Source organism: Zootoca vivipara, chromosome 13 (assembly GCF_965207765.1).
Source record: "Zootoca vivipara chromosome 13, rZooViv2.hap1.1, whole genome shotgun sequence".
NCBI lineage: Eukaryota > Metazoa > Chordata > Lepidosauria > Squamata > Lacertidae > Zootoca > Zootoca vivipara.
Window position 1 is genome coordinate 10,020,445 of NC_142596.1, and position 26,967 is coordinate 10,047,411.

At 45.9% G+C, this 26,967-nt stretch overlaps 1 protein-coding gene across 2 annotated transcripts in view; it reads left to right on the top strand.

The window, feature by feature from the left end:
* The window catches only part of TRIP4 (thyroid hormone receptor interactor 4), a 40,887-nt gene extending 22,176 nt beyond the window's left edge, over positions 1-18,711 (top strand). Inside the window, exons 12-14 of one of the 2 annotated variants that reach the window (XR_015946941.1) lie at positions 2,801-2,897; positions 11,313-11,415; positions 18,265-18,711. Coding sequence is in view for 1 of the 2 variants with exons in the window: in XM_035131547.3 (XP_034987438.2) it covers positions 11,313-11,415; positions 18,265-18,332 (171 nt within the window). In the remaining variant the exon portion in view is untranslated. The remainder of the gene's footprint in view (positions 1-2,800; positions 2,898-11,312; positions 11,416-18,264) is intronic. The other variant, XM_035131547.3, reaches the window with a different exon arrangement.
* Positions 18,712-26,967: the final 8,256 nt, after the last annotated feature.

The following is a 26,967-nucleotide window of genomic DNA, read 5'->3' on the forward strand; positions in this document are numbered from 1 at the left end:
TGCAGCTGGATTTCACCTCGTCCTTCTGGGTGCTCTTGTGTCAATTAGCTGTTCCGTGGGCAGCAGCTGAGAGGGGGAAAAGGCTTTGATATATGGCAAAGTGTGCACATTGCCATTCTTAAAAATTTTCTGTGGAAAATACTACGTTGCTTTTGACTTTTATATGGTCAAGACAAATAAAGGGTGTTGGGGAAGATTTGTTCTCTATGGAGAAAATGGAAGGTTTAAGAATTAAATATATGTTTCTGCTTCCGTGGGAAATAGTGATATGTTTTGGTTTTTTAAAAAAATTACTTATGATTTTCAATTTTATACATTTCAACAATTTTTCTATCATTTCAACATTTCAAGACTACCTTCCCCCCCTTTCTGCAGTTCCTTACATTTATTTTAAATATTCTCTGCATATCCTAATAAATTTAATTTACTCATTTATTTGTCTGCTTTAAATATATACTCTTATGAAACTGCAGGTTATTACAAAAATCCTGCCAATGTTCTTATCTGTTTGCAGTTTGTTTGTAAATATTCCATAAACCATTTCTATTCTTTTATAAAAAGTTTGCTATCTTGATTTCTTTTCTTTTTCTTTTTGTAAGTTTCGCCATTTCTTCATACAGTCATTAAGTCCGCTGCTGTTTGAGTACTTTCGGTTGAAGTACTCCGTGGACCCGGAAGTGTTTACTTCCGGGTTCCGCCGCGCGCACATGCACAGAAGCGATCTGCATGGTCTGTGCATGCGCAGAAGCGCTCTATCGGCACTTTGCACACCTTTGTTTTAAGTACTTTTCAGGGATGGAATGGCACCCCGGAACCAATTAAGTACTTAAACTGAGGTACCACTGTATTTCATAAGTTTTTGTATCCATTCTTCTTTTGCTGGGACTTCTTTCCATTTTGGGGCAAGTAACATTCTTGCCGCTGTATTCGCATACATGAATAGATTTCTATACAGTTTGGGTAGTTCTGTCCCTATAATACCTACAGTGGTACCTCAACTTACGAAGACGATCCATTCCGTGGTCGTCTTCCTAAGTCGAGGTTTTCGGTTGTTGAAGCGCGCTGTTGGCGCATGCGCGAAGCGCGACTTCGTGCTTCTGCGCATGCTCCGACCGCACGCGCCGCTCTGCGCAGGCGCAGAACATGCACGGTGCGCACACACGGTGAAAAGACTTCCGGGGTTGTCGACTTCGGAAGTCGAAACCTTTGGAAGTCGAAGTGTTCTGATGTCGAGGTATGACTGTATAATATAATATGGTTAAGGGTATGAGATGGTGTTTGACTCTGGCCCACTCCTGGAATGTGTCCCCAATAGCTTTCCACTGGGTAATGTGGTCCTCAGATGGCAGAAGACTCTCCACTTCTGATAAAAAGCAAACCTTGATCTTACCTATGTGCCATAGTATACTATAGGGGAACCTCTGTTGCATAGACCTCTTAAAGGCCTTCTGTCTCTTTGCTCTCTTCTTGCCACCAGAGGGACACCCAGTACTTTGCAGTTTATTTACTCAGGAACGGGAGGACTGCTAGCCAAGCTCCTGCCAGTCGCTTTAGCTCCCCTCCCCTCCTTATCTTCCATTAACTGGAAGCCAAACAGCCTAGCCATCATGGAAGGACACCCAACCCTCAGGTGTTATAAGAATCCAGTCAAGCCCAGGGATCTGATTAAGTAAGCTTTATTTGATAAAAGGAAAAGAGGGGGGGGGAGTAAGGAGAAAAGCAATGAGTGTGCACAATAATAAAAAGGAAATAAAATATTACACCAGAGCATTGGTCTGGTTCTTGGCTAGCAAACTGATGACTCTCCAACTCTTGCTAGACTCCAAACAAATAAATCTCCCAGCAGTGGAGGAGGTGAATAGAATATAAGCCATTCCACATTGGAAGCCAGAAGACTGCTTTTGAAAATGAGAGGCAAATATATTAATATGCATCAGTTTTTAAAAAATGTGCGACAGCAGAGCTGCCCAGCATCTTGATCAGAGGTAGGAAACTGGTGCTTTTGAGCTGCTGCTGGACTACGGTTCCCATCTGCTCCAAGCTACATGGTCCATAGTCAGGGATGATGGGAGGGGTAGTCGTAACAACATCTGTAGGGCCATAGATTCTCTACTGCAGATCCTGATAACCAATAGACAGTTTGTGTTAGAGAAACTGGATGCTAGTTCAAACTAGTTAGCTTTACTCTGCTTCTCAAACAAAGTGTACGTAATCTTATGCTTGGGAAGAAGCCTATAAGGACTTGAGTCCAAATATAAATCTCTACACCACACTACCATATCCCTGACCATCAGCCATGCTAGTTGAGGTTGATGAGAGTTGAGGTGCCACAGGTTCCCAGTTCCTGCTCAACACAGGTCAGTCCTGTGGATCAGTTTCTGGATGCATGCTGGCCTCCCTCCTCTTGCGCAACTGTTGGATAAAACAATGCAGAATGGCAGAAAACTCTAGCCTGAGAGAAATCATATTATGTGTTTCTTTCATTAAAAACGACATCATTACTTCCTGAAAAGGGAGCGGATTGCTTCCATAATTTCATTTCAGTAGCCAACATATATATTTGGAGAAAATGTCTCTTTCACATCATTTATGTTTATTCAGTCACATCTCTATGCCTGCACTTACAGAGTTAAAATAGATAATGCCGCTATATTTTTCCATTGGTAAGCAATGCCATAACATGTCAGTGTGGCTAGATATGCTCAGTATCTGGTCTAGTTGTTGCCTTTAATTAAAAGCATTTTGCCTGTTTTCAGAAAAAGTGTGCATAAATCACACCCTTTTCATTAATTACATATAGAAGACAGCTAGCAACTATCCAAGAGGACACACAGCTTTCAAGCAATGAGGAGGCCATTTAGAGCCGATGATCAAAACTGAAACAAGAACTAATTACGGTATACCCGTTGCTATCCATGTACATTCTACACACTAAGATTTTATTTTGTTTTTAAACTAGATAGCTGTGTTAGGACAAAAATCCTAAAGTAATACTAGATAGCACCTTCATAATGCCCAGCTGAAATATTATGAAGAGAGCAAGCTTTCAAGTTTGACAGAACTCTTTGTCTAAGCAAAACAAGAAAAAAAAAGGGTCAGGTGGAATCTGTATGTTAGACTAGATGCAAACAAAAGCCTAATTTGCACCATGTTGGGTCAGTCTTAATTCCCCCTTTATTGAAAGGAGGGATGGATGGTTGAGGGTGATGCCTGATAGCATAAACTCCAGACCTGCAGCATCTTGCCCAGTATTTAAATGTGAAATATCAATTCACTGAAAAAGTCCCATTGGTGTGATCACTCATTTGGTAGAGCATGAGACTCTTAATCTCATGGTCATGGGTTCGAGAGCCCTGTTGGTCAAAAGATTCCTGCATTGCAGGGGGTTGAACTAGCCATTTCGTGGTCCCTTCCAACTCTACAATTCTATGAATTGTTGTTGTTGTTGTTGTTGTTGCTGCTGCTGCTGCTGCTGCTTTACTTTTGTGAACCTTTTCCAAAAAAATTATTTTTATTGCTTGTGTTTGTAAACTGCCTTGGAAAATATTTCCTATTCAATGATGGGCTATAAAAAAAGATAAAAGTCTGGGTTGTTCCAGCTGTGTCCAACTTAGGCAAGGATATACATATGTAGCACAGACTTGGAACTGTTTGCCAAGCCTTTTGTTGAGAGAGGGGCATGGGCTGCCTCCCCTGTGCCCCCAAGTGCCTCCTTTGCTCCTGCTCCCGACTTGATCATGCTTGCAACTGATTTCCTGCTCAGGGTGGGCAGTGTGAAGAGTGACAAGGAGCTTGCATAAGTGTGAGATGAAAGGGAAATGAAGCAGCCTGGCTAAGATGTGTCCATCTCCCCTTCAAAGCAGCCAAACCACTTGCCAGCATGTTTCTGTTATCTGCAAGCAGCAGATAGAAGCTCTCAACAGCCTCCAGGGAAGATGTTGCTTGCATTCAGCAGCGCAGTAGGGCTGTGGTTTGTAACCTCAGCAGTTGAGGCAGTTAGTGTATGTGTGTGTTTTTTCCATCTTAGCAAAGCCATTTTGATTACCAAATTCCTGACTATTAGCGGCAGTGGTTTTGCACAGTTCCTTTCTCACCTGTCTCAGCTCGGCCTAGCAGACTTTCACACCACAGGCTGTGTGGCTTTTAAAAATCTCACCCCACCTCTTTAAATGAATGCATTGGAGCTATTGCCTTATTTGTTTGTTTTATATCCCACCTTGGTTGTCTCTTCCTTTCTATTTTATTGAGCTTAGGCCAGGAGATCTGGTTTGTTTTTTTAAAATTCAGTGTGTTTATATCCCACCTGGTCTCCAAGGAGCTCAAGATAGGTTACATGGTTTGTATTCTTTGTGTCACACAGAACGCCCAGCCAAAGAAAAAGCACAGTAACGTTGCATTCCTCTAGCACATGTGACCTTTTCTAGTCCTCTGGAGAATTCACAGTACTGTATAGTGTTTTATTATTGTGCTTGAAAGAGTGTCATCTGGTTGACCCTGTTCATCTTTACATCTGTGTAAGATGTAGATCAGTGTTTTTGCAGGTGCGTAAGACGGCAGCCTGGCAGTGAATCTGCAGCTGAGATTTTGAACCAGGGCAAAACAAAAAAATTGAAAGCTATATCTGAGATGGAGGGTCTTGTTGTATTGAGTCTCAGCTGCGGGGATGGGGAGCCTGTGGCCTTCTAGATGTAGTGCTGGACTGCAGTTACCTTCATCCCTGAGTTTTGGCCATGCCAGTGGAGTCCAGTGACATCTGGAGGGCTACGGAATCCCCTGCCCTGATTTACTGAATCTGTGAATCTGCACAAGCAGCAGTTTATACCCGCTGCAACATTACTTCACTTTGTGTTGGAGAAATTGGATGTTGGATCAAGCCAGCTGGCTTTGCCCTGCTTCTCAAAGTGTAGTCTTATGCTTGGGAAGGCTATAACAGTTTGAGTCTCTATTTCTACTCAAAGAGCAAAAGATTTGTGGCCTCCAAATCTTGCTGGACTACAGCTCCCGTCGTCCTTGACCATTGGGTATTTTGTCATTAGCTGATGGGAGTTGCAGTCCAGCAACTTCTGAAAGCCTCCAAGTTCACTGTCCCTGATGTAAAGGCTATTGCCACATCTTGTGGCAGTGAATTGCATAATATAAATTATGGATTGAGTGAAGGAAGTTAGCATTTTCTGGAGAGGAAGAAAATGGAGAGTTGGGTTAGACCGTTGTGCCATATGGTATGTTGGATCTGTGCAACAACTGGTTACTCTCCACTGTGGCATCCACTCCCAGCACACAGCAGAGATGCCCAAGTGTTTAAATATACCAATTCAGCTGGTATCTGCTTGTAAAAGTGTGCGTGCCAGCAGTTTTAATGGCAGGCATTCCAGGGAGGGAAGAGTTGAATGGCTCCATCTAGCTGGAAACTGTCCCATGCTGTTGGGAGGATGGGTGAGACCTCTTGCCAGGGACAGCCGAAGAGAAGCAAATTGAATGGCCTAGTATCTAAGCTTCCTTACTGTTTGGCGATCCGAGTGGTATGTGCATTCCCCATGTTAAAAGCAAAGCCAGCTTAGGTGTCATCATGACACCTTTAGAGATTTAACAGATTTATTGTGGCAGAAGCTTTCCCAGACCGGAGCCCACTTCATCCGATGCCATCTGCAAAAACCCATTTCTCGGCTGCAGGCATGAGTTTTAATGCACGCTTACAGCTGCACATCGCACAGCTGGAGTGCCGGCATTGGGAAAAGCATACATTTCTGACCCAGATAGTTGCCAAGATAAGCTTTAGCAAAGTGAAGGCACTGGTAAAGAAGAAGGGCTTCAAGTGGCTATGCTGAGAGCTCTTTGCTTTTCCCCACAGCTCCGAGTGCAATTTGCCTGCCCTCCTCTGCCTTCCATTGCACTTTCACATTAGAAGAGAGCACTTCACACTGACATGCCATAATTATATACATTGAGTAGTAGTATGCTTCTCAAAGATGGCTTTTTGGCTACTGATTTTTTTTAGCAAGCAGTAAACCAAGGTCAGGTTTCTGGCCAAAGGAGGGCTGTGTGCATGTGGCACATCTTGCAAGCTTGGGTTTGGATATTGGGCCCCAAATTGGGTGTCCTGAATAACAAAACCTCAATTTATTTCTCTCTTTTTTTAAAATAAAAAAAACCCCACAAGCTCTAGCCCTTAAGGCTGTGGCAGTGGACTTGAAAATGTGTAAGCAGTATCTGATTAAGGTACTGATTAATATAACAGGAGATGTCTTGGAAAATGCCCACTTCTTGGTCACGGCCCTACAACAGTCTATAGGGCATTGTGCTTCCTATTGGGTTTCCCTGATAACCTCAGTGATTGAACTGTTCTGCATAAGGGGCAGTGGTCTTTCATGTCATCTGGTTCTTAGTTGTTCAGGGCTTTGTCAGTAATTGGAATGTAAACATGGCCCAGTAGTTTTTCTGCATACGGCACCCTTCCCTTGGGACACTGGGAGAGGTGTAATGTGTGCACATCCAGACGCACCACTCAAGATGCAGGCTGCAGGCTTCTGCAGCAGTGGCAGCTTCTGGGTCCTTCTCAAGGGAAGCCACTTGTGAGGTTACCTATCTTGAGGCAGCCTTCTCCAGCAATAACAATGATCAGGCACGTTGGGAGTTGTAGTCCAACAGCATCTGGAAGGCACCAAGTTGGGGGAAGGTTGATTTATTGAATTTATATACCGCCCTATACCCGGAGCTCTCAGGGTAGTTCACAGATCAAAATCAAAATATAAAACCACAAAATATATAATCAAAATAAAACAACCCAATAACCCCCCCCAACCCCATTTTAAAAGGGCATAGGATGCCATTCAGATCAATTAAAGGCTTGGTTAAAAAGGAACTTTTTTGCCTGGCACCTAAAGGTGTATAATGAAGGTGCCAGGTGAACTTCCCCGGGGAGAGCATTCTACAGATGAGAAGCCACTGCAGAGAAGGCCCGTTCTCGTGTTGCCACCCTCTGGACCTCTCGAGGCACACAAAGAAGGGCCTCAGATGCTGGTCTCAGGGTCCGGGTAGGTTCGTATGGAAAGAGGCAGTCCTTGAGGTATTGTGGTCCATTGCCCCATCTTTCCCAGTATTTTCTCCTCTGGCTAGCAGCTGTTCTACAGGGTCTTAGCCTTAGGTTTTCCCTAGTCCTGCTACTGAAGATCTTTTTGACTGGAGCTGTCTCAGGTCTTCCTCAGGAGTTCGTGGACTCTTCTTCCTTGGAGGTTTTTAAGCAGAGGTTGGATGGCCATCCGTCATGGATGCTTTCACTGAGATTCCTGCATTACAGGGGGTTGGACTAGAGGGCCCTCGGGTCCCTTCCAACACCATAGTTCTGTGATTTTATGATTCTGAAATTGAACTCAGGATCTTCTGTATGCAAAGCATTTGCTGTGCTACTAAACTAACTATGATCCTTTCCCCGTTGGATTTTCCCCACTGGATTTTCAGAGAGTAAGACACTGGTGCCCTGCATCATTTACCGAAGTAGCAGAAATTATGCAAAAGCAGCATATGTATGCTGCTGCATTATTTTTTTTCATAAATCATACAAACTCAACAAAGTGTGCAGCTCCTTTATGTATGTTCAGGTTTATTGTGGCAGAAGACTAGAGCCTTCTCATCAGACACAGGTGTATACACATAATACACAGGTATGGAGAAAATCTGGGGGGGGGGGGAACGACAGACTGAGGACTCTGGACATTTCTGTGCAACACTCAAGTGCAGTTGAGATAAGCATAATGATTGTACAGAGAGGCAGCCCTTGGTAATAACACAAACTTCCTAGCTTTGCCGTTCTCATTTAATACCTATTTATTTGCTGTGCAAAGTATGTACAGCTGTTGATAACTTGTTAACCCATTCAGTAATCCTGCCTAAACCCCAAGATTGCCCTTTTTTCTGGGTTACTGCTTTTGATGCCCGGTGAATAGCTTTTTCTTTTCTCTGGCTTCTCAGTCATAAATATTGTTAGATCTATTGTACCAGTGCCACTCAGCCCCCGGTTTTGTCCTGAATTTTTGGATTTATTCTTAACACTGTACTTTATACTTTTTTTACTTGTAAATTGCCCAGAGAATTTTTTTTGCTGTTGAGAAGTGTAGCAATGTTAGAAATAAATAAAACCACCTAGCCCTTCTGTTAAGTACTTGTGGGGTGGGGGACCTTGGTATGCTAGAAAACATTTATGGGCTGGCCATCGGACATCCTTTAATTCAAGGATGGGAAACTTGGAACCCACTGGCTTCAACCAGAATAGCCAGTGTGTTAGGATTTGCACAAGCAAAAAGCACATGTGTGGCTGTTGTTTTTCTCACACTGAGTCTGAGATACTTCGTCAGAAAGGAAGTTTATATTATGTTTTCTTCCTAGTCATGTGATGTTATTCTGTACTTTTTTCCTTCACTACTGCCTTCGATGGAGTAGGAAGCAAGATGCCTTACTCTGTTCCACTACAGCTTTGTGGACAGAGAAACTTTGTATATAGCCTGCAATAAAGTGGGATGCAGGTGGTGCTGTGGTTTAAACCACAGAGCCTAGGGCTTGCCGATCAGAAGGTTGGCGGTTCGAATCCCTGCGACGGGGTGAGCTCTCGTTGCTTGGTCTCAGCTCCTGCCCACTTAGCAGTTCAAAAGCACATCAAAGTGCAAGTCGATAAATAGGAACCGCTACAGCGGGAAGGTAAATGGCATTTCCATGTGCTGCTCTGGTTAGCCAGAAGTGGCTTTGTCATGCTGGCCACATGACCTGGAAGCTATACGCCAGCTCCCTCGGCCAATAATGCGAGATGAGCGCGCAACCCCAGAGTTGGTCACGACTGGACCTAATGGTCAGGGGTCCATTTACCTTTACCTTTAAAGTGGATTCAATTCTACTTTTCTGGCTCATTATTTCCTACTGCAAGCTGCAGGGGAATGTGCGTGCTTATCTCCACGGAGGGGAGGCAAGTCGCATATGGAGGCCTCTGGTCTGCTTAAGGCATCAGCAGCCAGGGACGGCCACTCGGAAATGCTGGTGGCTGGCACAGTCTGGCGTCTGCCCCGAGCGGCATTTCTAACACAGTGATCAGGGATGATGGGAGTTGTAATCCCCATCCCCATTTCAGTGGCCTGCACGTACTGAGCAAGTGCTCAACCACTGAGATTGGACGTCTTTGTTGCCTTTAGCCAGCACCCTTTCTCTTGGGCATTTTTGTCACTCAGTCCTCATCACTCAGTCCCCGGTGATTCTCTGCATTCATCTTTATTTAGCAGGTTTGCTTTGATCTAGCTTGCACATCAGTGTCCTTTGCTGTTTAGTCCTCATGCTGAGACTGCTCATCATACTGTGGGAAAGGCCAGTTGTGAGGTCTGTCTAAGAGTCTATCCCTTTCTGGTCTCCCCTTCTGAGAAGTTGTCATCATCATCATCATCGACTTTTATTGCGCTAGCCATAGGAAAGGCCATCATTCAGAAAAATAACAAAAGGAAAAATAGCAATAACCATAAAAATCATCAGGCACCACACATAAAATATAAACCATGGTCACAACTACTAAGATTGTTTGTTGCATAAAATAGAATAGCAGAAGATTCTCTGGTAAAATGTGCCAAATTAAATATCCGAATGCCCTTTGCAGTTGACCGCTATTTTATGTAGTTCTTTCCTCCTGATCTTCTTCGCTGCCAACGCATAGAGTGCTACTTTATAAGTTACAAAGTCATCAGTATTGCTCAGCAGCCATTTCACCCTTTCCACCCTATTCATAATAATAATAATAATAATAATAATAATAATAATAATAATAATAATATTTTATTATTTATACCCCGCCCATCTGGCTGGGTTTCCCCAGCCACTCTGGGCAGCTTCCAACTGAATATTAAAAACAATACAGCATCAAACATTAAAAACTTCCCTAAACGGGGCCGCCTTCAAGTGAGTTCCATTTGGAAACGGGTTTTATGAATCGGTCTCTTGGGTCTATATATAATGGGCACTGCAATACATAGTGGCACAGGTCCTCCACACAGGGTTGCCCACACAGACAAAGTCTCTCTTCATAATGTACTTTGCTGTAGCGTCCATCCAACACTGCCGAGGGCATCGATTGTGAGAAGTGAAAAGTCAGATTTCTGAAAGCGTTACGTTCTGTACTGAGTGTGCCATTCCACGTCCCCCTTGGAGATCTGAAAGTAGCTTGCAGGGGATGTTTGATCTGCTAATATTTCACATGGCTGCATTTTACAGCGCAGTTGCATGTACTGATGGCTTAAAGACACTGTTCCTGGCAACCCTGGGATAACTGTTTTTAGATTATGATTTTTCTGGTAATTTTTAAATTATTGATGTGTTCGCCACCCCAGACTCCTTGAAGGGCAGGATGTAAATTGAATGAATGAATGAATAAATAAATAAATAAGAAAGTAAATACTCTGAAGTTAAGTCCCTTTCAGGTCATTAAGGCTCACTCCTAGGAAAGTGTGACTAGGATCACGGCCATAAATAGGGCATTCTGAAGGGCTGGCTTCTGCCACATCAAACTGCCCAGTCCAACAGAGCCATGCCTTCGTTTCACAGAATTGTAGGCAAAAGTTTTGCGATGACAGAGTCCTAAGGGCATGTGAGAGTGAAGCTGGTAATGCAGAATAGCCAGATAGTCTAAGGTGGTTATTTAACTGTATTAAAATTCACAGCATCCGACTTCATAAAATTTTAAAATAAATGCCTAGCCCTTAGTGACCATTCTAATTCCTTTTGTGCTCATTCTATGATTTTGTGATTCTGTGTCACTGACTAGAACACTGATAGGATTCCTACTGAGCAATTACTAGATGGAATTCCACCTGCAGGCTTTTTTTCTGGTATCTTTGCATAAAATGGCTGGAGACTGCTGCTACTAAGACTTACGTTTTCTCTTTGATTTTGCTATCGAATGAAAGCTAACAAACTTAAGGAAAATTTAGGTTAGGGGCATGGAATCTCCCTGAGGGGGTCATGTCCCCATATAGCAGCAGCCCTGCTATGTAAGATCTTTTAAGAGTTCTATTTCCAGGTATATAGTGCCTGCCTTAAGAAGTAACTGCTTGAATTTGTCTGTATGCAGCCCAGGTCCGCTTACACCTGGGCTATTCTCTGAATAAACCTCAAGAGCTCTTAGGGCCAACGAGCTGTTCCCTGCAATTAAATTCTAAATTGCTCTATGCTGCTTCAAGCATATTTTTGCTGATCTGTGTAACTTTTAGACATTCAATTCTCTCTCTTTCTCTCTCTCATAATTCATTGTGGTGTTGCTAACCCATTTTGTGTGTTTTGTTCTTTTCTAGTATCCACAGGTGAGCCAGGAGTCAGCTTCTCCGTTTGTTTTCATCTGTTCTAATGCCCAGGAGATGATTTTGAAGTTTCCCATCAAAGGCAAACACAAAATCTGTAAGCCCTACTTCTCTGTTCCACGTTGCAGGGCATTTGAGGGCGGGGGGTAGGCTGGTTAATGACCTTCTGGTGGTTCCCTTCTTTCAGGCTTCCCTGGCACCAAATTATTGCATAAGGAGTGGTCGTCAGTAACATACATTTATATTTATACTTATATCCTGCCCACTCTGGGCAGGTGGGTTTTAGCTGGCTTTAGCTGTTAACAATATGAGTTCGATAAACCATAGTTTATTGGACAGAATGTGTCACATGTTTTTCCTGCCCCTCCCCTCTTCTCCTTGAGCACCCCGCTTCAAATGGAGGCAGTGTTTAAATGAGCTTCCTTGTTCAGATGGCACAGGAAACCTTGGCTTAACAACCCGCAATAGCCTGTTTCGGGCACTTGAGGGAAGGAGAGGGGCCTATGGGGCATGTTTGGGCAATATTGGACCAAGATTGTTATATCTGAACCAGGCCAATAGCTTCTCACAATGGGTTTAGTGAGCTGGTAGTTAATCTGTGAAGAACAATGGAGTGTTGTATATTTTGGCCTGAGGGCCTGGGAGGCATGTGTGTTGTCACTCAGGGCTTGGCATGTTTTCTAGCTCCTGGCTGTGTCATGCTGAAAGGACTTTGCAATGGCTTTGGTAAAGGAATGCCCTCCAACCACTAGCTATTACTACCGAATTTAGCTTCTTTCGATACTGTACCTACAGCATCATCTACAATTAAGGGCTGCCGCATATATATTTTTTCTGCTTCCCGCTTTCCAAAGGACCCAGAGAGTTCTGATTAGGTATAGAGAGGGATTATTTTAAGATTATAACATGTCACAGGCTGGTCCCCTACCAGCACTGAGTGTGAGGAAGGGTAATGTGAATGTCAAAAGCTGGTGTAATTCTTTATCCTTTTCAGTTGGTCCTAATAAATAGTGTCCTGGTTAGATTCTCCCCCCCCCTACCCCATGGACCAACACAGCCCCTCCCCTGCCAATGTTAGAGTAATCCTTGAAAGCGTAACTTAAAATCATTGCCATTCCCCACTGATGGTTAAACTGCCATTGCATCCCCGTTGTGTTTTGCCTCTTTCTCATTGTACATCCTTGGATATACAGAGTATGAGCAAATTATTCACACTCCTGTGTTTACAGTAGAAACAGAGCTGAATATGTCTTTATGTGGGTTGGTTTCCTGGCTTATGCCACAGCATTGTTTCCCGCAAAGGGAGTGGGCCTCTTGCTGTTGGAACAGATTTGGCAGCTGTGGCTGCACAACCCTTAAGAGGGATGCACCTGGCAAGGAGGCTTACCTCAACGTATTTATTGGGGAGGGCTAGACGAGCTGGAATGGTGGTTTTGGGAACTTACTGTGAAAGCAGCTTCCTGCTCTCACCAGGATTAAATGTTCAGAGCTTTTCGGTTTGGCTCTGATCATTTCTGGGTCTTGCCTGCCCTCCATCTCTGTGGATCCATCTGCATTCTAGAAAGGAGTTTGCTGTTGGAAGTCCTGCGTGAATGGCATTAACCAAGAAGGCCAGTTTTGAGGGGGTCCTTGGCAAAGTGCCCTCTCCTAATTTGGCTGGCTCCCATGGTAGGTGCTAGCAGTGCTGTGTTGTTGTCGTTTAGTCGTTTAGTCGTGTCCGACTCTTCGTGACCCCATGGACCAGAGCACGCCAGGCACTCCTGTCTTGCACTGCCTCCCGCAGCTTGGTCAAACTCATGTTCGTAGCTTCGAGAACACTGTCCAACCATCTCATCCTCTGTCGTCCCCTTCTCCTAGTGCCCTCAATCTTTCCCAACATCAGGGTCTTTTCCAAGGATTCTTCTCTTCTCATGAGGTGGCCAAGGTATTGGAGCCTCAGCTTCACGATCTGTCCTTCCAGTGAGCACTCAGGGCTGATTTCCTTCAGAATGGATAGGTTTGATCTTCTTGCAGTCCATGGGACGCTCAAGAGTCTCCTCCAGCACCATAATTCAAAAGCATCAATTCTTCGGCGATCAGCCTTCTTTATGGTCCAGCTCTCACTTCCATACATCACTACTGGGGAAACCATAGCTTTAACTATACGGACCTTTGTAGGCAAGGCATTGATCCCCTTCATGGATCAATGCCTTGTCGTGGCGAAGGGGCTTGAATAACTCAGAGAAGCTATGTGGTATGCCATGCAGGGCCACCCAAGGTGGACAGGTCATAGTGGAGAGTTTTGACTAAACGTGATCCACCTGGAGAAGGAACTGGGAAGCCACTCCCGTATCCCTGCCAAGAAAACTCCATGGCGCAGTGCTGTAGATGAGTGTTTAAGCAGCTGGAAGCTGCTTTTTTAATTTCCCACAATGCCCCAGCATAGCTTCACTCCAGGCCATTGTAGGAAATTATAATAACAACTTCCAGGCCCTCAGTGCTTTTCTTTTCTTTTTTTTAAGGGGGGCGGCATGCAGGACAGATGCCAGTGGTTGGTCTTGCTTGGGGCCCTAGCAGCTGCCCAAGGATCTGTGTGCTGGCACCAGCCCTATCTATCAAACCGGCTCCTCTTCTGCTGCTTGCAGTGGACAGCCAAGCATGAGGTTGGGTTCCCCCACCCCCACTTCTGTGAAGCAGAATGTGCACTTCTGCTGCCAGTACAAACCATTCTCAAGTATGTCACAGTGTGTCCTTTCCAAAGCGACAGTTTCCTGCTCGAGGAGGGATCAGCCTAACAGACTGGAAGGAGATTGCCCGTGCCAGAGGCTGCCTGAGTCCCCTGCTCTCTCATCACTTTCCCTAGGCTTTCTCCCTCTTGGGAGGTTAGGCAACAGGAAAGCTTGTTGTTTGCAGGGAGAGGGTGGTGGTGGTTGGTCATTCCAGGCCATTCAGGAATAGTTGGTGATAAGGCTGTGGGACAGAGAATACTGTAGCTGTTATCACAGCAATGGCCTGTTGTTTTACTGTGGCAGAGCTGCAGTAGGAAAGAGTTCAATTCCACTTGGATATTAGCTCAAAAGTCGTTATTTTCATGGCATCCATTTGCCTAGTTGAATCATTCAGGCAACATTAATGTTTCCTTGTTGCAGCATCCCTTGCCAGCCCAGTCCAGACAATGACTAACATTCACATCTTCTCACATTGGGATATGATCCATCAGTTCAAGTCCAAATGAAATTAGCAAGGATTCAACAGGAGCTTGTGAACAGGCTCTCGTGCAGCTCCTGTTTATCAGAAATGGGTTTGCAAAAGCTGCACCCCCTCCCTACCCTGTCACTCACACCCACACATTGTGCTTGCTCCTTCTAAGCAGATGGGTTTGCAAACATGTTCTGCTGTGCTGCAAAGAGTGTCCATCAAGAATTGGTATTGATGTGACTGGTTTGGTACTTCATGCCAAGGATCTGAGGTTCTCTGCCATAAAGCAGAGTTGTTGCTGAAGGTCAAGCCAGGACCATAGGAAAGAACCTTTATTTTTTGCCTCAATATGAGTGTGCCTTGGAGGAAACCTTCATTTCTGTGAACAACATGGGCATGAAATGGTTGGTTGAGCATGAAGTGGCCATTCTGTGCCATCCATAAAGATATTTTTGTTGCCTGTATTATAAAAGATGCAGGCACAATAGCAGACTTTTAAAGGGCCTGGGGATGCTGCAAGCTGAAAAATCCTGAATGCTACAGATATTTGAACAGTGCATACTAGTGGACTAGCGGGTGTCCCAAGGTGCAGTATTAGGATATTTCTTTGATTTTTGCTTTGACATGCAGATGTGCAGTGCAATCCATCGATTTCCTCCTGCCTGAGACTCAGGTCTTTCATTCTTGGATATCTGTTGACCTTAACAGCTACCCATTTAAATTGGGGTTTACCAGGCTTTTTCACATCCCAGCTATCAATCTTGGGAGCGACTTAAATGTTCAGATTGGCTGTTATGTGGAGGAAAATACTACTATGTTTCTGCATAAGTATGTCAAAGGAAAGGCCTTCCCTACTCAAACCTTTGTGTCCTTCCTCCACCCCAGGATTCTTGCCTGGTTTTCTGTTCAGCTTAGAATTCTTGTTCTTCAGCTGCTTTGAGTGTTATGTTTGAAGGCAAAAAAAATGAATATCGTGTTAAAAATCTAATCACACACCTTGGAATTTTAACAACCTCAAAATCAAGGGTCTGGCATGTTTTCCTTTACCATTTTGGATGTTAACTTTTTAACAGAGAGAGGCTGGTGACGTTTGGTGATGAGTGCAAGGAAACGTTAGGTCAGGGGTAGCGAACCTCCAGCCAGCAACTCCTTTTGTCTGATTGGAATTGCTTTGGCATCATTATGCATGGACTCGCTCTCCGTTTCCCACACTCAGTTGAGCGGTGTCCCGAACAGTATGAGCTATCAGTTTGTCTAGCTCAACTTGTACAGTAGCATGTGCATGTCTGAGGGGCGCAGAGGCAGCTAATGAGTAACTGCTGGTTGTGGATGAGTATGTTTCAAGTCAGCCGGTGCCCTGACCAAGCCGAGAGATCAATGCAAGCAGACTCCTCTTGACAAATGTTCCTGTCTAGAGCAATGGACGGCGAGCCAAGGGCAGCTGCTGCTTCAAACTGATTAAGGAGTACAAAATAGCATCAAACAAGAGGTGGCAGAGCGCATGCTTGAGCTGTAAAGACAAAGGATAGGGCTTAGGTGTCAAGGGCAGGGGCTTACTGATATGTCACTGGGTCTCCCTCTCTCCTCCATCTTGTCGCCTCACTGTTAGAGTCAGTGACTCTGCAGTTGATCCAAGCCTCGCCAGGGAAGAAGAGCTCATATGAATTTGGAAGTGGTTCCATCTTGGCAACCGAAGATGAATTGATCTGCTGTGCAGAGCTGCAGAGGATGGCAGTGCCATCTTGCTAGCAGTGGGGGGAGAGGAATTGCTAATCCTGTTTTAGCCAGTAATACTGTGGCTATTGATTCTGACAGCTCCGTCTGAGAGGATCTGAAAGGCTCAGGTGCTTCTTGGCTCGGGAGCCCTAATAGCTTGCGTTCACTATTCCCAGCAGTTCAAGGGCATGCCCCTGAGATGTTCTGGTTAGATTCCTATGCTCCTCTTGATCTCTCTGCCACCCACCACCTCCACACTTCTAGTGCAAAGTGGGGAACTTCAGGCCCTAGGGGCTCAATTAAACTCTGCAGGGCTCTCTTTCTGGCCTTTGGGACTCAGGCCAGATCTCTCACTGGTCTTGCTTCATGCCTTCCTTGAGTTTATTTCATAGAATCATAGAACTGTAGAGTTGAAAAGGACCCTGAGGATCACCTGATCCAACCACCTGCAATGCAGGTATATGAAGCTGTCCCATATAGGGATTGAACCTTTCAACTTTGGTTTTATCAGCACAATGCTCTAACCAACTGAGCTATCCAGGCTGACTCAGTTGGAATGTGTCCTTGAACCCTGATTGAATGGAGGGAGGAATGAGAATGTGTGTAGATGCTATAGCCTACTGTGCAAAGGTAAAAATTGCAGGTGTTGTTTCCCCCACTTTTGCCTCTGGCCCCAACTAGCCATGGGCAAGGACCCCTAGAAGGTTGCACAGAAGGGAATGCAGCCCTCAAGATGAAAAGGTCCCCTCTCCTGGTCTAGTGATGGCACAGGGTACAGGCCTGACTGGAAAAGATGTTGCTGTGCCTCTCCTTTCCCCTACAGTTGCTCTGCCTTGCAGGTGTGGATCCTCATGGAAAAGAGCAGCCACTACCGCATTTTGGAGTTGTAGGTTTCCACTGCTTTCTGCTTCCCATAGGTGGAATAGAAGTTTCATTGCTCTCTATTATAAGGTGGTTTCTTGACTGAAGTGTTCATGGTCTCTGAGATAGGACTATGCATCCAGGAACATGGATAAGTCTATCTAGGGTTTTCCCCACCCTCTTAAGGTGATAACATTGCCTACTCTTGATTCCCCTTCCCTAAACCTGCCTCGAGGGCCTCTCGCTAAGAATGGAGCTCAAAAGCCTGCTCTTCTGATCTGCTGCAACAGGCTCCTGTTGTATCCTAAGTGTTATCTGTGGTGCAGAATTTTATCAGCAGCAGCAGCAGCGTTTTCACCCTGTTCTTCAGCCAGCAAAAGCTCATTGAGCACCTTACAAATTTCACTGGCAGGGTCTGTCTACCTGTCTAGTTTGCCTTACTCACTTTGTCCAAGGATCTTACAGCCTTATGTGGCAGATTAGATTATGGCTTTTCAAGGGCTTCCCAGTGAGCTTGGTCGCTGCACAATAACTCGAACCTGGGAGGTGACTTCAAAGCTGCCATTAACGTAAAGAGGTTCTCATGATTGGAGTTGTCAAGGGAAAGAAGATGAGACAGTATTGCAGGATCACAGCACCTGGCATGCTGGGCTTTCAGACTGTTACCTGTGCCCTTAACTAACAGGTGTCAAAGCCTTTTGTCCTGAGAATGGCCATGTCTGTTTCCAGGATGCTCTACTGCCCCCTCTCTGCTCACAACCCTGGATAAACTTGCCTGTCTTCCCCACGCCAGTCTTTCAAAATGTCTGGCAATTGTCCCTTAGCTTTACCAGAGTGTACCAGCTGGCTTGTATCCTCCCCTCAAACAGAGATTGCTTTCCTCTTTGCAGCTGCGACAGCAGAGGAGGTGGCGGCAGCAGCTCTAGCTGCACTCCCCTCTCCAAGCCCCCTGGATTTCTTTTTCTCTCCCCACCACTCGACACAATGCTTCACAGCTCCTTGCGTCACAGGGCAACAGCGGTGGGGTTTGGAAATGCCTGGTTCCTGAAGCAGGAAAATTGGATGTGACAGCAGCACACTAACAGGGGGAGACCTTGTTGCCTTCAGCTGATTTACATTGCAAATAACCTTTAAAAACAAGTACTCATGAGACTCCTCCCCCCTCCTCCCCGCTTTCTTTCCTTTTTTACAGGGAAGCTGGATTCGAAAATTCATCAGGGAGCCAAGAAGGGATTAATGAGGCAGAAAGCAGTGGTGTGAGCCGGAGGGCACAAACACCACCCACCCACCCCACTCCCAGGCAAGAGAAGAATGGATCTGAACCCGACCACTGAGCGGAGGCCCCAGATACGTGAAGGGGGCATTCTGAAAATGCAGGCACTGACAAAGACGAGAGCAAAGGAGGGATTGCTGTTAGCTTGCATAAACATTAACAATCAAATAGAGAAATTGGGTGCCGAGTTGTCTGTGGCCAAAGAGCACTGTGGGGAGCCCTGGAGGAGGAGGCCGGGATTATGGGCTAGCAGAATCTCTTCCGCCTTTGGCTGGCTTCAGGCCAAGCCAGAGGTGCTTTCGGAATTGGCCCTGTGCCAGAGCTTCATATCATCACCCTATGCATTAAAGCTAAGCAGCGTTTGGCTTTGTTTTCTTCTTGGCCTTGTTTCTTGTCGGGCACGGAACAGACGAGATCACTTTGCAGCAGGAGGGCTGGACTGTTAGAGCATCCTCCTGCTAACTGCCTTGGAGGAAGATGTGCTGTAGGTGCCTGAAGCACTGGCTTGGCATCAAGGCCTGCTGCAGTTATCTCCCGCGGGGGGCCAAAGGGCTTGAGCTACGTTTCCCCCTCTTATTAATTCCAAGCCTAAGGACAGGGTAAGGTGTCAGGGATGGAATGTGGATGACTGCCAGCTCCTTGCTCTCTTGAGTTCTTGAACTAAACTGTCATCTTAAATCACCACTTCTGGTTTTTTTATGTGAACAAACACACATAGACCACTAGCACTAGACAAGTAGACAGAGCTGAGTAACTGGTCCCTTCTCATCTGGGTGCATAAGTTTTAATCCTACATATTGCTGCCTGAATAAAATGGATGCCCCCCCCTCACCCCTGTTCTCTTTAATACTTCATATTTAGCAAAGTGCAGTTGTCCTTGCAAACTTGTTCTATCTCTGTTACGAATGGTTCTCTCTCCTGTGAATTGCCCCTATCTCTGCATTGTCTTGAGTGTCAAATGCTTGTATAACCCAACATTTTTCTGCATGGGTATTGCTACCATTGCTCTCCTAAACAGATAGCTGGCACTGACCAAGAGCGTAATTTTCGGTACTTTTGGCTTGCAACATAGGCTATTATGCTAGCCATTCTGGTAAAATGTGCAGAGCTGGCCTTTGTTCCTATCATAGCCATGTGGCTGGCTGGTCTTCTATCTGGGCACTTGGTTCTGCGCCTGCGTACCCTTACGGTGCCTCTGTTCCTGCTACTCTTACAGTCAGGGTGGGAAACTCTGCCAGGCCTCCCCATGTTTTCTCAAACCCACACTCTCCTGCCCCCACCTCCTACTTGCCTTCATATGCAACATCACATGTGGGGCAGGTAGTGATACAGCTGGATCCTGCAGTTGGACATCAGGGTTGAGCCCCCTGAATATCAGCTGATGGGCAGGGAGCTTGGCCCTGCTTGGTTTGTGTGTGCCAACAGATAAGACTGAGAGAAATGACATAGCTCAGTGGTAGAGCACATGCTTTGTGTTTAGAAAGCTCGCAGGTTCAATCCCCTGAATCTTTAGGTAGGGCTGGGAGGGACCCCTCAGTTTGAAACTGGAGAGCTTCTACCAGTCAGTGTTGTCTGTACTCAGCCAGATGGAGCAATGGTCTGACCTCGGTATGAGGCAAGCTACTTATAGTGCTGTGTTTTCACTGTGCTGTATAGCACTCCAATTGATTTCTCTTTACCTCCTCCTGCTAACTGCCGCCTTGGCACCTGTAAGTTCACTACACGGTGAAAGCCAAAATTTGTCTCCACAAAGGACTGTTAAAGCCATCCATTCAGATCTTCTCAGCTCAGCATTTCTGCCAAGGAGCCGTTTGGAGAACTTATCCCATCTTCTGCTTCCAAGTGTTGTCACGTGGCCTTTCACCTCTTCTTTGTCCATCCTCTTACAGTAATCTTGTTTTCAACCAAGTATCTATAAGGCCCTCTTTCCAGCACCACTCCCACCGACGTTTCTCCCTCCTCAAAGCTCCTGTTTGGCTTCTCGTGTCTTGCCCTGCAGTGCAAATCTTGACTTCCACCTGCTGAGCAGGTGTGGGCTAGAGCCATAAATGCCTGGAAATCCCCTGTGTGGGTGCACTGCTGATACATGCAGAAATGTGTAGCCCTTTGTGCTAGTGAGACGGCCCAGCAGGAAAATGCTCCTGCTAAGAACCTTCAGGGCAGATGGGAAACTGCCTAGAACAAAGCATGATCTAGCACCTCCTTTTAGCAAAGGAGCGGATTACTTCTCTCTCCCCCCCTCTCTCTCTGTGTGTGTGTGTGTGTGTAAGTAAAAGCTATTCTTTAACAGTTCGATTTCATTGCTGAACGAGCAAGTGTGTAAAAACAACAACAACAACTCCTTGAGTGTTTTTCATGAACATGTGCATCTGTACACAAGCTGATACTGAAATGTTTTTATTTAATGTCTACCCCATTTTCCTGTATAAAATGACCAAGTGGCTTAGTGCTGAAAAGGCAGTGCTAACAGGCAGCATTTTAAAAGTTAAAGCAAGAGACTAGAACAACCATTTTAAACAACACCAACTGAAATAAAAAGGTCTTCAGCAGCAGTCCAAAACTGGAAAGAAAGAGAACCCAGTGGATCTCTACTGTGACAGTTTTCTAAAATCTTGGTGCCAACACCGAGAAGGCCCTGTCTCTCGTGCCCATCCATCCAATCTCATGTATGGGTGCTACAAGGAGCTGTGTCAGCTCCCACATGAGTCTTGCAGTAGCCCAGAAGCTGTCCCTCTGTGGCAGGTCCCAAATCTTATTGGGCTTGTAGGGACAGCTGCAAATGAGGGTTGACCCATCCATATGAGGCAAGGTGAGGAGACCGCTTCCATAGGGGCAGTAGATCCTGATACAGTACAGATATTTGTTTCCCCCCTTGCTCCTGGTGTACATCTTCACACTTCTTCCCTGGCAGGGAGGGGGGGGGCATCATTTTGTGGTTTGCCTCAGGTTCCAAAACATCTTGGGCTGGCTCTGCTGGAAATAGAATCTCCTTGGGAGCAACATGGTTGGGATTCCTCTTTGCTTTCTACCTCAAAGTTTCCTCCACCCCTTTCTCTGTCATATCACAGCCCAGCTGTACAGATCCTTCAAAGAACTAAGCTGAAAAATCTTCACTCACAGGCAAATGAGGTACATTAAAAGTGAGGAAAAAACAAGGCGAGGTGGGAATCTATCTGATCTTCCCTTCACTCCAGCACCACAACCACTTTGACAGAAATGTCCCTCTGACAACAGAAAGTCAGTGCAAGAGGCACACACACTGCCAGCCTTGAGGGCTTGTCTCTTGGAGGGCAACATATCAGCTCCGTTCACCAGGAACGTCTATCTGAGTGCAGTGCTTGGAGCCAGGAAACGAGTCGAAGGAGGAATCCGACCCTTTCTGGAGATGACTGGTGATAGGTACATGTGCATTGCACTTCTTGTTTTGGTATTTTCATTTCCCCCCGTTTCTTTCAAAGGTTTGACGAATCACTGTGAAATCATCATCTTTCTAACAATGCTGCAACCCTCGTACAATATCCCTCCTTGCATAGCATAAATATTGTATTTATTTAATGTGTTCATAGCCCTACCTTTTTCTGCAAGGATCACACGATTCTCCCTTTCCTCAGTTAACACCACCAACGACCCTGTAAGGTAGATTAGGCTTAGAGGCAGTGACTAGCCTTAGGTTACCCATTGAAATTCATAGCCAAACTTGGTCTCTCGGGTCCTAGTTTGACACTAACCACTATACCACATTAGCTTTCTTTGGTTTAGTTTATTTGATTTAGACATCAGACCCAGGGGTAGGGAATTTTTTTCAGCTAAAAGACTGTGCTCTGGGGGCAACTTCACAGGGGCGAGCAGAGACAGGGGTGGAGCAATTAATTCACCTTTGTACAGCAGGCTGATTTCTACACACAAACACACATACCCCTTTCTATCCTCCATCTAGGCAAGCAAGTATTCAAGGTTACTTTCCAGGTAGGCAAAAGCACTCGAGGAAGATGTGATGCAAGGCCGGTGAGTGGTACAACCTGGAAGGAGAGGGTGTATCTATGCAGAGACAGTGGACGGAGAAAGGCTACCGGCTAGATGTGCTGCTGTATAATCAGCCTCTTGGTTGCAGGTTTTACCTTGTTTTTTGGCTTTTTCCCAATTAGTGCTTCTTTTCCCAGAGACAAGTCAGGACACCAGTGATCTGATGACCTCAGATGTAAGAGGGGGCAGCTAGTGATGGAACACCCGAATGCACAGTCTCCAGTACCCTCAATTGTAAATTACTACTTTTGAGATGATCCCTTGTGTCATCTGCTCCTTCCTGCAGTGAACTAGCCATCTCATGTTAATTTTGAACTTGATGCATCCTACCCACCATACCTCAGTTGGCATGTGATGCCAAACCATGGTCTGGCATTACATGAGCATGCCTTGCGTATGAAGAACCCTTGCTCCCCTCACCTGCTATGATTCTGTCCCCGTTTCAGGGTAAACCAGAGTTTCCCATCACACCTGAACTGGTATACTATGGTTGTGCTTCACATCCAATAGGTGAATTGGGACTCTCGATTCAGTTATGCTTCTGAACGTTGGCTTAGGGGACAAACCATTGTTTTCTGCTTTGGTGATTATGAAAAACTCTGGTTTTGCTGTGAAGCAGGAAGGAAGGACACCAGCAGGGAGAGGAAGCACACAATCCTAAGGCTTGTTTGTGTAATGCTGAAACATGGCTTGGTGTCATATGTGACCCGAGCTAATCATGCAGTATTACTGGGATGTTGGTGGAGAAAATTGGCATTTGGGTACAGTTTCAGTTGTAGCAGAAAGTGCATCCATCTGTGTAGAAGCTCCATATCAGGATCAAAATCTATTTGGCAGTTGAAGGCTGTTTCAGACTATCAAGAAAGACAGAAAGAATCACAAAGGAGGTGCCAGAAGGATAAAAGCCATCTCACAAAATGTTTCCAGGGAAAACAGTCTGCTTGGATTCTCTAGGATTTAAATTACAGCGTGGAACTCCAGACAACAGGGTTGTGTTGTATTTTTTAAAACTAGCAAAGAAGAACAGGAGCCAGAGCAGGAGCTCATTCTCTTGCATTGTTAACATCTTCTGAAACAGAATTCCTGAGAATGGAAAATAGATTTACTGCAATGATAAATGGATAAAGCCCCATGGGCAGAATAAATTCCTTAGCAAAGTATTTTCACAGCTGGGAACTGAAACATAGGTATCTCTGCCTATCTTTCCATGGTGGGGATCAGGAGACGGACTACATAATATATAATGGTTTGAAAGACCAGCCTAATCAAGAGAAGGAGAATCAAAAGGGTTCCAAAACAGCCAGGAAATATTTTTTTTTATTCTCACGAGGTGGCCAAAGTATTGGAGCCTCAGCATCACGATCAGTCCTTCCAGTGAGCACTCAGGGCTGATTTCCTTCAGAATGGATAGGTTTGATCTTCTTGCAGTCCATGGGACTCTCAAGAGTCCCCTCCAGCACCATAATTCAGAAGCATCAATTCTTTGGCGATCAGCCTTCTTTATGGTCCAGCTCTCACTTCCATACATCACTACTGGGAAAACCATAGCTTTAACTATACGGACCTTTGTCGGCAGGGTGATGTCTCTGCTTTTTAAGATGCTGTCTTTATAGGCAATGCAAGTTTTAAGCTATAGGATTGCCTATTATGGTGCTGTGGCACATCCTCTTTCCTGACTGCTTGTGATGAAAGTGGCCTGAATTCACGAGCTTCCTCTGAAATCCAGCCAAACCCCTGATGGGGTTGGCAGAGTGTGGTCAGTGAGCCTTGACTGTTGAACTGGCTGCTAGCATCCATGCCAGGCATAGGCAATCTTGGCTCCCCAGATGTTTTGGAACTACAACTCCCATGATCCCTGACCACTGGGCCTGTTAGCTAGGGATCATGGGAGTTGTAGTTCCAAAACATCTGGAGAGCCAAGGTTGCCTATGCCTGATCCATGCCTTGGTGGGTCAAAGAGAAGTCCTACCTCCACTGTCATAGGCAGTTGTTGTTGACATCTGTTTCTCAATAAACAATGGAGTGTGCCTCCAGGAGTGAAGTCAAAGCACAGAGTTAGCAGTGCCAAAGTGACCTCCCAGGGCGCAAACCTGGGCATTGTGTGTATGAAGGTCCTGGGCTGTCCAGACAACAAGACCACCCGCCCCTCCTCAGCCTCACTGATATGGTCCAAATGAAAGTAGATCAATACATTTGGCACCAGCTTGGCTGCAGGAGTTGCTGGAAGGAGGTGTACAAGGCGCCATCCAACCGTCTTAGGGACACCACTCTGGATTTGTGTAGGGTTTTGTCACGGTCCGGTCAGCGGGCGGTTGAGGCCCTGGCTGGGGACGTCAGGACCAGAGGCAAGATGGAGGTGTAGAAGCAGGAACAGGTGCAGGGCTGAGGGTCCAGTAGCAGGCAGTCGCAGGGTCAAGGAGCAAGGCAGAGGCGAAGGTCTGGGAGTCAAGGAGCAAGGTGTCAGCAAGGCAAAGGTCCCAGGGTCGAGGATCAAGGCGTCGGCAAGGCGAGGGTCCAAGGAGCAAGAGGCCAGAGGCAACCAGGCAGGGATAGCGTTGCTGTGGCAAAGAGCTGAAGGGAAATGCTGAGCTTTTATCCCTCCCAGCTCCTGCCACCAGGTGCAGTGAGGTATCAAGTGGCCTCACCTGAGTGACCACTCCTTGCCTCTCCAGCACAAGCTGAGGTCTTCACCTGTGTGGCCACTCCTTGCTTCTCCAGCACAAGCTGAGGCAGGCCCCAGTCCTGCAAAGCACTACAGGCCCCAGAGCCTGACTCCTGCCCATACTCCTGACAGGTTTGCTCCTTAGCTTTTTCTTCTCCTGAATATATCCTGCAAGGCAGTGGAGGTTTGGGATCAGAGTTCTCCTCTTAGATGGGCTCCCTTCCCAGGTAGATCCACCTCTTACTTTCACCCACAGCATGTGCAGAAACCGCCTTCTGGACCATTTGACCCATTGTTAGTCTTGTCTGCTCAATCCACTGGAGCCTGTCTTCTCCCTAACTCTCTGACGTTTTGAGACCCATCGGCTACCTTCACCTGGTTTAGCCAGCCAATCAAAGCCATTTCCTGGAGTTGTGGACACTGTTGAATGCTGACAGCTGGGAGCCACAGGTGAGAGCTATATGATAGGTGGGGACCAAAGGTGGGCAAGCTACCCCAGAAGGTAGTCCCCCACCCAAGGTACTTTGTTGTTGTCGTTTAGTCGTGTCCGACTCTTCGTGACCCCATGGACCATAGCATGCCAGGCACTCCTGTCTTCCACTGCCTCCCGCAGTTTGGTCAAACTCATGTTCATGGATCAATGCCTTGTCGTGGCGAAGGGGCTTGAATAACTCAGAGAAGCTATGAGCTATGCCGTGCAGGGCCACCCAAGATGGACAGGTCATAGTGGAGAGTTTTGACTAAACGTGATCCATCTGGAGAAGGAACTGGCAAGCCACTCCAGTATCCCTGCCAAGAAAACTCCATGGACAAAGACCAAAGGTACTACCCCTCCCCTAATACCCCATACACCTCAATGTCACAGGCAGTACTGTATGCCCCTGAATGCCAGTTTGTGGGCATCACAAGGAGGAAGAGTGCTGTTGTCCTCAGATCCCATTTCTAAGCATCCCATGGGTATCTGGTTGGCTACTGGGAGAATGGGGTGCTGGACTAGACAGGCCATTGGCCTGATCCAGCAGGCCATTCTTATGTCCTAAAGCACCTCCACATAGATCTCTACAACCAAGGATGTCCCACTGAAATATGTGGGCCTCTATGTGTGCCCAGCCCTTTGCATACCACAGTTTTCATACACCCACATTTTAGGCAACTGTATGAGCCTCTGCTTTCTTGTCTTCCTCACTTCTCCCTGCTACAACCACTTCCTTGTCTGAACATAAATAGATAGGTTTCCCCACCATTTCAGCTTCTTTGATCTTGTTCCTTATCTTTCTCATTAAAAACAGGAGAGCAAAAGAATGGATTTTTACTGTAAATAGTTCTGCAGAAGCTCGGGACTGGAACAACAGGGACATAATCTAATTATGATGAGCTTCTTTTCATCCCAGCACTTTCTTGCTGTCCACAGAACCAACATGTCTGTACTGCAGACACATATTTGTTTGCTTATTAATTTGTCTCTATTCTGTAATGAGGGGAGAGTTATTATAAATTGTTATTATTAGTAATAGTATTTTTTTATTTTAAAAAATGCTACTCCACTGATAAGGGGGGGAAAGCAGATAAGGTATGCTGCGCTGCCATTTATTTTTACCCCGCCTTTTCTCCAATTATCTCAAGGAACATATCATGTCCCCTCTCACCCTATCCTCAGAACACCCCTGTGAGGTAGGTTAGGCTGAGACATTGTGATTGGCCCATGGTCACCAAGTGAGATGTATGGCAGAAGGGGGATTAAAGCAGGCTTCCTCAACCTCAGCCCTCCATATGTTTTTGGCCTACAACTCTCATTACCCCTAGCTAGCAGGACCAATGGTCACGGATGATGGGAATTGTGGTCTCAAACATCTGGAGGACCGAGGTTGAGGAAGCCTGGATTAGAGCCTGGGTCTCCCTGGTCATAGTTCAACACACTAAGTTTAACCACTACACTA